Genomic DNA, 12,998 nt, shown 5'->3' with positions numbered 1-12,998 from the left:
AAAACAACCTCATGATTTCCCCTTCTGCTCTGCAAGCGCGGACGGACTGACGTTAGCCATCAAAGGCAAGAATAACTTGGAACATGCGCGCTAGTCCTTCATGTCGAAATCGAAAAGATAGCAGAAGTGCCAGAACTACTACTTGGAAACATCATTATTGCCTCTCCTCTTTCCTCTCTCCCTCTATCTCTCTCCTCTCTCTCTCTCTCCCTCTATCTCCTCTCTCTCCTCTCTCTCCCTCTCCTATCTCTCTCCCTCTATCTCTCTCCTCTCTCCCATCGCGCTCCTCTCTCCCATCTCTCTCCGCTCTCTCCTCTCTGACCTCTCCTCTCTCACTCTCTCCTCTATCTCCTCTCTCTCCTCTCTCTCCTTCCTCCTTATCTCTCTCCCATCTCGCTCCTCTCTCCATCTCTCCGCTCTCTCCTCTCTCTCCCTCTCCTTATCTCTCTCCTCTATCTCCTCTCTCTCCCTCTCCTATCTCTCTCCTCTTTCCCATCTCTCCTCGTTCCTCTCTCTCTCCCTCTATCTCTCTCCTCTCTCCCATCTCTCCGCTATCTCCCTCTCCTTTGCTCTCCTCTCTCACCTCTCCCATCTCTCCTCTCTCTCACTCTCTCGCTCTCTCTCTCTCTCTCCTCTCTCCCATCTCTCCCTCTCCTTTGCTCTCCTCTCTCTCTCACCTCTCTCTCTCTCTCTCTCCCCCCCTCTCTATCTCTCTCTATCCCCCCCCCTCTCCCTCTCCCTCTCTCTCTCTCTCTCTCTCTCTCTCTCTCTCTCTCTCTCTCTCTCTCTCTCTCTCTCTCTCTCTCTCTCTCTCTCTCTCTCTCTCTCTCTCTCTCTCTCTCTATCTTCTCTCTCTCTCCCTCTATCTCTCTCTCCTCTCCCCAAAAATGAAAAGACACAGCAGTTTCAGCTCCGCGTATCGACTGGCTCCCCGAGCCGGTGCGTATCGCTCTGACGCGCCAGGGGGCGCGGCCACGCTGTGGTCCATAAATACGCAGCGCTCTCCTCTCAACCCCCAAAAGCATCAGCGCTTACCCGCTCCACAACAACTCAGAAGGGCATATATATATATACACTACACAGCTTATTGCACCGCGAGCTATACCATTTGGGTGCAACTGCTGCAATAACTTTGATCAAGAAGATGTCGCCCTCGGAGAACGAGTTGGATATCCCGGCCAAGAACTGCCACAGGATGGTGATTCTGGGCTCGACCAAAGTTGGAAAGACAGCCATCATCTCTCGGTTCCTGAACGAGAGGTTCGACGATCAGTACACGCCGACGATCGAGGACTTTCACCGTAAATTCTACAGCATCAGGGGAGGAGTGTACCAGCTGGACATCTTGGACACGTCTGGGAATCACCCCTTCCCGGCCATGAGGAGGCTCTCTATTCTCACTGGTGAGTGTTTTTAAATTGTGCAAAAAATGGTTGTGCATTATTCTGCAGAACTTGTATTTTATATATGTGTGCTCGCAAATTGACTTTGTGCAAAAGCGAATGCGTTTTTTTATTACTAAAAAAGAGTTGCACGACTACATCCCCTATACCTCATTTTGAGCATTAGAAAAAGCTGCATTTTGTACTTCACTTTGTACTTTAGTTTTGTATATTCTGGTATAGTGTTTGGCTTTTATTCTTTTTACTTTATTACTGTATGAAGCACAATCTTAGGGGGCTCATACAGAAGTTGAACCAATCATTTCACTGTCATGTAAATGGGGACCCTGATGTAAACAAGACGAAAGTCTTTCTCTGGTCTGCATCCCCTTAACAATTGTGTGTATTGAGCCGTGAATGAATGAATGAATGAAAACTTTATTTAACAGATTGCAGAATGGGTACAATACAGTACGGCTCAATACATACAATTGTTAAGGGGATGCAGACCTGAGAAAGACGTTTGTCTTGTTTCCATCAGGGTCCCCCATTTTCAATTCATATAGACATATATGACATACATGACATACAGATAGTCAGTACTGCTACATCTATACATTTATGACATACCAGATTTGCAAATACAGTACTGTTTGTGATACAGAAGGAGTCAAGAAAAGGGAGTATATACATTTGACGTAGAAACTGTACATTGGAGGAGGTTGGGTGGGGGGGGTTGGGTACATTGGGATATTGACAACCATACTGGGTAATTTACATTGGAGGTGGTTGGGGGGGGGCGGGGGGCACACTGTATAAACAAGTAACACTGTACATTGAGGGGGGGGGGAGGAGACACTGTACAAACAAACACAATTGTACATTGAACTATTGACAAAACCATACTAGGTAAATGACTGTACATTGGAGGGGGTTGGGTTAGGATATTTACTGTATTGTACCCATTCTGCAATCTGTTAATAAAGTTTCCATTCATTCAAACTTTATTAACAGATTGCAGAATGGGTACAATACAGTACGGCTCAATACACACAATTGTTAAGGGGATGCAGACCAAAGAAAGACTTTCTTCTTGTTTACATCAGGGGCCATTTTCAATTCATCATAACATATATCTGACACACACGACATACAGATATAGACAGTACTGCTACATCTATACATTTATGACATACCAGATTTGCATATACCTATAATATGTGACAAATAAAACAAAAACGTTGACCCTGTCTTCTCTTCTCCTCCTCCACAGGCGACGTGTTCATCCTGGTCTTCAGTCTGGACAACAGGGACTCGTTCCAGGAGGTGCAGCGGCTGAAGCGCCAGATCTACGAGACCAAGTCCTGCTTGAAGAACAAAACCAAGGAGAACGTCGACGTGCCGCTCGTCATCTGCGGCAACAAGTGCGACGTGCGGGACCTGTGTCGCGAGGTGCGGGAGGACGAGATCCAGCGGCTGGTCGCGGCCGGGGACGACGGGCAGCAGCAGCAGCGGTGCGCCTATTTCGAGATCTCAGCCAAGAGGAACACCAACGTGGACCAGATGTTCCAGACTCTCTTCACCATGGCCAAGCTGCCCAACGAGATGAGTCCCGACCGCCACCGCAAGGTGTCCCTGCAGTACCGCGAGGTGCTGCACAGGAAGTCGTTCAGGAACAAGCGGTTCAAAGACGGGGACGCCTATGGGATTGTGGCGCCTTTCGCGCGGAGGCCGAGCGTGCACAGTGACTTGATGTACATCAAGGAGAAGGCCATCGGGGGCAGCCATGCGAAGGGCTGTGTGATATGCTGAGGAGGACTTGTCTTCTTTTGCAGGAGACATCATGCAAAGACTCTTTAAAAACTCTTACTAAAAGGCCCTGGGCCGGGCCGGGTGTGTGCACAGTGGGGCTGTGTGCGTTCCAAACGGCATGGGGCGCACAGACTATTGAGTGCCTCAAAGTTCACGATTCAGATGTTCTTCTGAACCCAACAACCTGCCTCTCTACTGACACTGTACAGCTGATCAAGTGGACGCTTGTATACTTGCAGAAAAAAAACACGTTTACATTTTTGCTATCTTTTTTTTTTTTATCGGAATGGAACTTGAATGTTTGTTGCATTATGAACAAAATTTATTCTGAATGTATATTTATTATGGCAACGTTTACTTTTGCATAAAAACAACATGAAGAAATAAAATATATATATATATAAACCGATTTCGTTGTCATCCTTCCTTCTGCTGTCCTCACGAATAAAACAGCCTCTATGAATGAATGAAAACTTTATTTAACAGATTGCAGAATGGGTACAATACAGTACGGCTCAATACACACAATTGTTAAGGGAATGTAGAGAAATACGTTTGTCTTGTTTACATCAGGGTCCCCCATTTTCAATTCATAGTGACATTTACATTCATTTATGTCCCGATTCCAATTTTTCAAGTATGAGTACTTACATTTGTTAAGTACTATGAGTACTTAATGATATACCGTTAGTTTTAACAATGACTTTGAAAACGTTTAATTTTCATCAGATGTTCCTCACTTTGCTGACATTTTAAGTTAATATAATTTAAATGTATTAACTTTTTTTTTTTAATAGTTTTACATCGGACCTCCATGTTAATTAATTATTAATTATCCATTCATCCACTGGTATCGTACAACTGTACACATGCAACCCCTATCCCTGTTCAACAGCAGCGCCCCCCCCTGGTGGACAAGAAACAAACAATTCAACATCCAACCTTATTACTCACTCAGAACAAATACATGTCAAATAGAATAATTTGATTAACCTAGTTTTGTCAAGTATTAATTTAGTTTCACTTATCAAAGTTATTGACAGCAATGCACAGTGTTCAGGGTGTATAATACAACTAACTACTATGCAATTTACTCATGTAGTAGTAGTTTTACCCATCATGCACAATACAATAATGCACAATAGGTCTTTGATTTTGGCAGTGACTGAAAAGGCTGACTCCAAAACAGGAAACAATTTATAACAAAATAAGAATGATCACATTTGTAACCTTCAAAAATAGCTATACAAACTTTTTTTTTTTTAGAAACAAAAGCAAATGATATCAGCATTGTTCCAAGTTAACCCCAACAATAAATAAATCTCATTTTAATCCCTTTCTTAGCTTTTTGAACAGTATATATTTACAAACGTCTCAAATCATATGTTCTTTCATGTATTGAAAAAAACCTTTGCACACCGTCTGGGAGTCACTTTGCTTTAGCTCTGTACAATATTTGCATTATTTTATAATAAACCAAATCATTCAATTTCATAACATGATCCTTTATAAACAGTGGATTTGTGTGGTCATAGTAACCATAGTATAATGTAGCTGACGCTTGTATCCAAAGTGACTTACAAATTGTGAACAAGTCAGCAGGATGGGTACAACACTGGCAGCTAAGGGTCACTGGCATTTTTCATCAAAGGGTCAAACTTGAGTGCATAGTAGTATAGACATATTAGCATGATAGGTAGTAAAAGAATAGTAGCATAGTATCGGGGTTATTATAGTAAAAAATAAGAGGGTACATTTTTTGTAATTTAATTATACATTATTGCTTTTGACTAGTATACTAGTCTAAATGGTAAATAAATGGCTGCATTTATATAGCGCTTTTATCCAAAGCGCTTTACAATTGACCCATTCACTCACACAAGATGTGCAAGATGCCAACCTGCTCATCAGGAGCAATTAAGGGGGTAAGTGTCTTGCTCAAGGACACTTTGACACGCTGCCCGGGAACCTCCAGATTACCGGACGACTGCTTTACCTCCCAAGCCACTGTCGCCCCCTGAATGTATGCTAGAAAGGTGGAATGCCTGCAGCACACTTAAACAGCTGTAACGCCTGCAGCACACTAAAACAGATGTAACGCCTGCAGTACACTAAAACAGATGGAACGCCTGCAGTACACTAAAACAGCTGTAACGCCTGCAGTACACTAAAACAGATGGAACGCCTGCAGTACACTAAAACAGATGGAACGGCTGCAGTACACTAAAACAGATGAACGCCTGCAGTACACTAAAACAGATGGAACGGCTGCAGTACACTAAAACAGATGGAACGCCTGCAGTACACTTAAACAGATGAACGGCTGCAGTACACTAAAACAGATGGAACGCCTGCAGCACACTAAAACAGCTGTAACGCCTGCAGTACACTAAAACAGATGGAACGGCTGCAGTACACTAAAACAGATGAACGCCTGCAGTACACTAAAACAGATGAACGGCTGCAGCACACCAAAACAGATGGAACGCCTGCAGCACACTAAAACAGATGGAACGCCTGCAGTACACTAAAACAGATGGAACGCCTGCAGTACACTAAAACAGATGGAACGCCTGCAGTACACTTAAACAGCTGTAACGCCTGCAGTACACTAAAACAGATGGAACGCCTGCAGTACACTAAAACAGCTGTAACGCCTGCAGTAAACTAAAACAGCTGTAACGCCTGCAGTACACTTAAACAGCTGTAACGCCTGCAGTACACTAAAACAGATGGAACGCCTGCAGCACACTAAAACAGATGAACGCCTGCAGTACACTAAAACAGATGGAACGCCTGCAGTACACTAAAACAGATGGAACGCCTGCAGTACACTAAAACAGATGGAACGCCTGCAGTACACTAAAACAGATGGAACGCCTGCAGTACACTAAAACAGATGGAACGCCTGCAGTACACTAAAACAGATGGAACGCAGGCCTGCAGTACACTAAAACAGATGGAACGCCTGCAGTACACTAAAACAGATGGAACGCCTGCAGCACACTAAAACAGATGGAACGCCTGCAGCACACTAAAACAGATGGAACGCCTGCAGCACACTAAAACAGATGGAACGCCTGCAGCACACTAAAACAGATGGAACGCCTGCAGTACACTAAAACAGATGGAACGCCTGCAGTACACTAAAACAGATGGAACGCCTGCAGCACACTAAAACAGATGGAACGCCTGCAGCACACTAAAACAGATGGAACGCCTGCAGCACACTTAAACAGATGGAACGCCTGCAGTACACTAAAACAGATTGAATGCAAAGCCAACACGGGTGAAGGTGACAGAATTAGTAAGGAAAAGGAATTCAATCAGATATTAATCAATAATTATTTTATTATAAAAAAAAAACCAAGGGGACGTGGAACAGATAATTGCTATTGTTGAGTAATTGTTGCTATAAAACATATTTACATTGTCATAACAAAGCATAAATAATATTGTAACAGTACAAGGCCGCTGACTGAAGCGCTGTTCAGCCATAGACTTATGCCCCCCCCGCCCCGGTCAGTCCTTCATGCCAGGAGCCACCAGGCTCCACAACCTTGGGCACAGACTGCTGCCAATTGCTGGAGAGCTAACGGCTGGTGAACTTGAGAACTGTTAGGGGGCTATCCGACTCTTAACCCTTTCACTGCCACATGGCAGCCGGTTAACCCTTTCACTGTGACAATACAGAAGGTTAGCCCTTTACTATCACACAACCGACGGCGATGCTCCATCATTAGCATCATTAGCTCCGCATCTGCGGAGCTAATGATGCTAATGATGGAGCATCGCCGTCGGTTGTGTGATAGTAAAGGGCTAACCTTCTGTCGTGTGGCAGTGAAAGGGGTAATAATAAACACTGTGAGGGATATCCAAACCCTTAATAATAAACACTGCATGGACTCTGGTGCAGTGTGTTACTACGGTTCCATAGAGACTCACAGGAATAGTGTAAACATTGAAAGAAAGAAATAGCTAAATGGTTGCCCTCTAAGTCCGCCGGGCTCACGACGCCTTGGGCACGTCGAACATGCAGAGGCTCTTGTATTTCTGCAGCAGCTGGTTCTTGGTGCGGACCTGCTCGCGCAGCGTGTCCAGCTGCAGCAGCTGCTCCGCCGGGCTGCTCTCCACCCCCGGCATGGTGGAGATCTGCTCCCGCGCCTCCTGGATCCTCACCTTCAGCTTGGCCAACTCCTGGTGGACATCCTGGCTGTCTTTGTCCATGCTAGAGACACGACGGGGGGGGGGGGGGGGGAAGGAACACACACACACGCGCCACGTCATTTATTTTTTTTTTACATTTCCGACCAGGTTACCTGGCATCTGCATCCAATATATAACCTATGAAGTATGCTTATGTGTATACTGTATACTTACTTCATCAGAGCATATATTTAGCATTGTTAGCATTTTTAGATTATATAGATTAGCATAGGATCTATCTCTCCGTTAGGATCTATGGGTAACAGTACTGTATATTTGCATATCATGTCACAAATGTAACAGTACTATATACCTGTATGTCCCTATGCCATAAATGTCATGATGTCATTCCAATGTACAGTGTACAGTGTCCCCCCCCCCCACCCACCCCACCTCACCAATGTACAGCCCCACCCAACCCCACCCCACCTACCCAACCTCCTCCAATGTACAGTTTCTATGTCAAATGTATATACACTCTTTTTCTGGATTTTTTTGTATCACAAACAGTACTGTATTTGCAAATCTGGTATGTCATAAATGTATAGATGTAGCAGTACTGTTTATCCATCTGTATGTCGTGTGTGTCATATGATGAATTGAAAATGGGGGACCCTGATGTAAACAAGACGAAAGTCTTTCTCTGGTCTGCATCCCCTTAACAATTGTATGCATTGAGCTGTACTGTACTGTAACTGTACCCATTCTGCAATCTGTTAATACACTTTATCAATCAATCAGTCATGTATGTTGTGTATGTCATAAATGTCACTATGAATTGAAAATGGGGACCCTGATGTAAACAAGACGGAAGTCTTTCTCTGGTCTGCATCCCCTTAACAATTGTGAGTATTGCCCATTCTGCAATCTGTTAATAAAGTTTCATTCATTCTTTCAGTCAGTGAGTTGTATGTTATGGTAGCAAAGCTACAGAGTACAGCAACTTGCAATGGCCTGGTCTACAAGATACACTACGCGACCAAGGTACCCATGTACATGTCAAAATACTTCCCAAAGGTCAGTGAATACCACGATCACACACCAGAGGGAGCTCCACAAATCATGTAAAACCCAGATTCGGCTCAAACAAGGACTAAACACGTTTCGCAATTATGCCACATCATGTGGAACGCCCTGCCTAAAGCTGTAAAGGATGTGAATCACTACCCACCTTCAAAAACACTCTCAAAAAACACTACGTGAGACTGCAATTCGAAACTGGCCCTACAAATGTCCTAACCTAGTTGTACAGTAAATGACCAAGTAAGGCTTTGTCAACATTCCAATGTACAGTGTAAAATGTGTGTGTGTCCCTACCCAACCCCCCCCCCCCCCCCCCCCCCCCCCACCTCCAATGTACAGCCTCACCCAACCCACCCAACCCCACCCCACCAACCTCCTCCAATGTACAGTTTCTACGCCAAATGTATATACACTCCTTTTCTGGACACTTTTGTATCACAAACAGTACTGTATTTGCAAATCTGATATGTCATAAATGTATAGATGTAGCAGTACTGTCTATCTGTATGTCATGTATGTCATATATGTTATGATGAATTGAAATGGGGGACCCTGGTGGAAACAAGACGAAAGTCTTTCTCTGGTCTGCATCCCCTTAACAATTGTATGTATTGAGATGTACTGTACTGTACCCATTTGCAATCTGTTAATAAACTTTCCAATCATCAATCAATCAAGCTAACGTTAGCCTCGAGCTAGGCGAGTTGTTGTTGTCACGCTGTTGAGTGAAAAAACAATGGGTTTATGATCGACAACAAAGTCACGGTGCGACTCTAAATGAACACACGACGTGCACGTATATGCAAGTGTCTCTTACCATTTTATAATGTCGTGAACCAACGGCAACAGAGAGCAGTCCTCCTCCTCGGTCTCCTTCCTTGCTTTGTCGGAGGCACCGCCATTGCGTTCGTTGTTGTTGAATGGCGCATACAATGTGCGTCATCGACGATCAGCTGGTTGGGTACCACGCTCATAGATATCTATATCTATGACCACGCTGCTTTGATTGATTGATTGATTGATTGATTGAAAACTTTATTAACAGATTGCAGAATGGGTACAATAATACACACAATTGTTAAGGGGATGCAGACCAGAGAAAGACTTTCGTCTTGTTTACATCAGGGTCCCCAATTTTCAATTCATCATAACATATGACATACATCATACAGTACTGCTACATCTATACATTTATGACATACCAGATTTACAAATACAGTACTGTTTTTGATACAAGAAGAGTCTAAAAAAGATAGTATACATTTGACGAAGAAACTGTACATTGGATGAGGTTATAGGTAGGAGGTTGGCTGTGGGGTGGAGGTGGAGGGGGGGTTGGGTAGGTGGGGTGCGGGGGGGGGGGGGGGCGGGGGTAACTGTACATTGGATTATCGACGAAACCTTACTTGGTCCCAAGAAGAGGGTCTCGTGTTTTATTGGGTTTAATAGGACATTTATTGTACATTGGAGGGGGTTGCGTTAGGACATTTACAGGGGCCAGTTTCAAATTGCGGCCTCTCGTAGGTGCTCTTTTAGAGCGGTTTTGAAGGTGGGTAGGTTGAGGTGGGTTTTTAGGAGTAAGGTCAAGCAGTAGTCTGACCAGTTTGTTTTGTGATGTTGTTCTACTTGTTTGGCAACATATGCTGGGTGTAGTTTGCTATCAAATCAATGTAAATTTGTCCCCGACTGTACACGTTTTTTCCCGTGGGTGCTCAGCCTTCTCCGTGGGTGATCGAGCCTGGAAGCACCCATGGAATCTGCGCCTATGGACTCTAAATTGCCTCCTTCACCACCACTGTTATGCAGGCTCAATGGCTGCCATACACTGGCACCCGGCACACTGGGACGACAGTGGCTCAGGAGGCAGAGCAGTCGTCTGGTAATCCGGAGGTTCTCGGTTCGATTCCCGCTCCTACCGGGAGTGTGTGTGTGTGTGTGTGTGTGTGTGTGTGTGTGTGTGTGTGTGTGTGTGTGTGTGTGTGTGTGTGTGTGTGTGTGTGTGTGTGTGTGTGTGTGTGTGTGTGTGTGTGTGTGTGTGTGTGTGTGTGTGTGTGTGTGTGTGTGTGTGTGTGTGTGTGTGTGTGTGTGTGTGTGTGTGTGTGTGTGTTGTTTGCCTATACTCTAGACCAGACCAGACCATAATCCTATTATTGTACAGTATGTGCCACATTCAGTGTGCCTCCGACATGAACAACCGCCTCGATATATACACGCTTCTCGCCTCAATACCTAGCAACCCTCGGCAACCGTATCCAAACGCAAACTGGGGGTGGAGCACTATGTCCACAGGTCGCGACACGACGCTCTGACGCGCCCCGGTGCCCGGTGTCCTGTGCAAACACACGCCGCGTGGTCGAACCACGCAGGCTGAGTGTGAATATATATAAGGCTAATGCCGTATATGGGTAGATGGGGGTGTATATATCCTCACGTGGAGCCGCACTCAGGCCTGGTGTGTGAACCTATAGCTGCCTCCGCCCTCGTCCCGCTCCGCCCTCGCGCCTGGCTGCTTCGTTGGTGTCCGACGCGGTGCAGATTGATAAGGGGATGAAAGGGGAAACCCAAAATGGCCGGACGTGCATCAGACAGAGAGTTTAATGCCACTTGCCAGAGCTTCTCTTCCTGTGTTCCTGCACGCCGGCCATCTTCCACTCACCATTTCAGTAATAATAATACTAATAATAAACTTTATTTGTATAGCACCTTGGCCTTTCATACATGAATTGCAGCTCAAAGTGCAAAAAAATAAAAGACATAGGCATAAAATGAGCACAACATTGACAGATCAAGAGCAATGCAAAAAGTGCAGACGTAAAATGAGGCATAAAATAAACTTAAAATAGACTTGACTAGATTTGGTCTTAAATCAAAATCTTTGATAGTTAAAGCCCCTGGAAACCGGGAGACCTACTCCTATTCAAGCTCCGGGAGGGTCATCAAAGAGAAGTCGCCTATTCTTAGTCCTTGCCCCACAATGGTGGAATGAACTACCCACCCCAGTTAGGACAGCCGAAACCTGTCCAATCTTTCGCCGTCGACTAAAGACGCACTTCTTCAACCATTATCTGATTTAAAAAAAAAAAAATGAATCTAACCCTAACTAACCTTACTGTCATGCACTTGTCCTAATAAACTAACCTACACTGTAGCACTCAACACTTTGATGAACATTGTTACTCAGCTGATAGAGTTGTGCCCTTCCTGATGACTTGTCGTACAGAACTTGTAAGTCGCTTTGGATAAAAGCGTCAGCTGCTAAATGACTAAATGGAAATGGAAATGGAAATGGAAACAAAGCCTAAAATAGTTAAAATGTATGTATGATATCCAACATGAATCTATTAACCCTTTCACTGCCACACTATCAAACGGCTAACCCTTTCACTGGGAAAATACACATAAGGTTAACCCTTTCACTGCCACACTACAGAAGATTAACCCTTTACTATCGCACTACCGTCTAACCTTCTGTAGTGTGGCAGTGAAAGGGTTAAGCGTCCACCAAAGTTTGAATGAATTTCTTTTTTTTAAATATACGTCTACCTCTTAAGCCGGACGGGTCCGGTACCGGACCCAAGCCATAAATTCATCTCTCCAGACTGTATGAATTAATGTTGCGTTTTATTTTAAAATGTAGCCAAGAGTTGGGCGGCTGGGTGGCGCAGCGGACATTGCGCTCGTCACCAACGCAAGAGACACCGGTATCGAATCCGGCTGTCAGCGTTGCCTCCGGCTTGGGCCGCCGTCATACTGACTCAATTGGCAGAGTTAGCGGGAGGGGAGTCGATGGGTGGTAATCTGGACGTTGTAAACAGCGACTCCTACAGGTCGGTCAGGGCGCCTGCACAGCAAAGACAGGAAAATGGCGGGGGCAATGTGAGCCTCCTACAAGTTACTCCTCGCCAATGAGAGTCCGCGCTGGCACGTGAAAAGATGTGACTGGCTCAAGTTCAAGTTCAAGTTCTTTAATAGTTGTCATACAGAAGTACAGAATACTTTCATACAAAATGCTTCTTACTGTTACGCTCCAGAGACTGTGCTAGACAAGATAGTATCAAATAACATAATAACATAATATAGCATGAATTTAGAAGAAGAAAATGAGGTCAGTGGCTGCCTCCACATGTATCAGAGGGGACATGTGATGGGCTTCTATCCTCCCTACGACCGGCCAGTGGGGGGCACATGCGAGCAACAATCAAGACTGGGATGGGAGAAAAAATTGAAAAATGGAGGAGAAAAAGTGGATTAAAAAAAAACATGTATACAAAGAGTAAAGACCCTAACCCTGTCAAAACAGCAGTCATAGTGTATATTTTCAGCAATACGTTTGTTTACCAATAGGTTAAAGTGTTATTAGTGAAATATTAGTTCTGGAAATGTATTTGGTTACAGGCGAATATAGATGCAAAGAAATCTGCGCCGCCATTTTGTTTGTAGTCATATGAGGAGACAAGACCTTGAGCTTTCGAAAAACGACAATACCCAGCTCAAGCCAGCATGTCAAAAACTGTACTTTTAATTGATTGATTGATTTAATTCACAGTTTTTGCTGCACGCCTGGTGATACTAAAT

The 12,998-nt window shown here is 44.5% G+C and overlaps 2 protein-coding genes across 2 annotated transcripts; one reads left to right on the top strand and one right to left on the bottom strand.

Moving 5' to 3' along the window:
* Positions 1–1,144: 1,144 nt before the first annotated feature.
* LOC311240085 (dexamethasone-induced Ras-related protein 1-like) lies at positions 1,145–3,320 on the top strand (the record flags this gene model as incomplete). Its single annotated transcript, XM_084328612.1, has 2 exons — positions 1,145–1,403; positions 2,656–3,320. The coding sequence occupies 2 exons, from the start codon at positions 1,145–1,147 to the stop codon at positions 3,192–3,194; spliced, it is 798 nt and encodes a 265-aa protein (XP_084184738.1). The 3' UTR covers positions 3,195–3,320.
* A 3,695-nt stretch (positions 3,321–7,015) lies between these two features.
* Positions 7,016–9,344, bottom strand: med9 (mediator complex subunit 9; the record flags this gene model as incomplete). The annotated part of the gene is made up of 2 exons (XM_084329000.1): positions 7,016–7,422; positions 9,241–9,344. Coding segments are annotated over 2 exons (324 nt in total), but the record flags the coding sequence as incomplete, so codon positions are not given.
* Positions 9,345–12,998: the final 3,654 nt, after the last annotated feature.

The sequence above is a fragment of the Notolepis coatsorum genome, assembly GCF_963971535.1.
Source record: "Notolepis coatsorum genome assembly, chromosome: 14".
NCBI classification, from domain to species: Eukaryota; Metazoa; Chordata; class Actinopteri; order Aulopiformes; family Paralepididae; genus Notolepis; species Notolepis coatsorum.
This window is presented reverse-complemented; position numbering and strand designations above follow the sequence as displayed.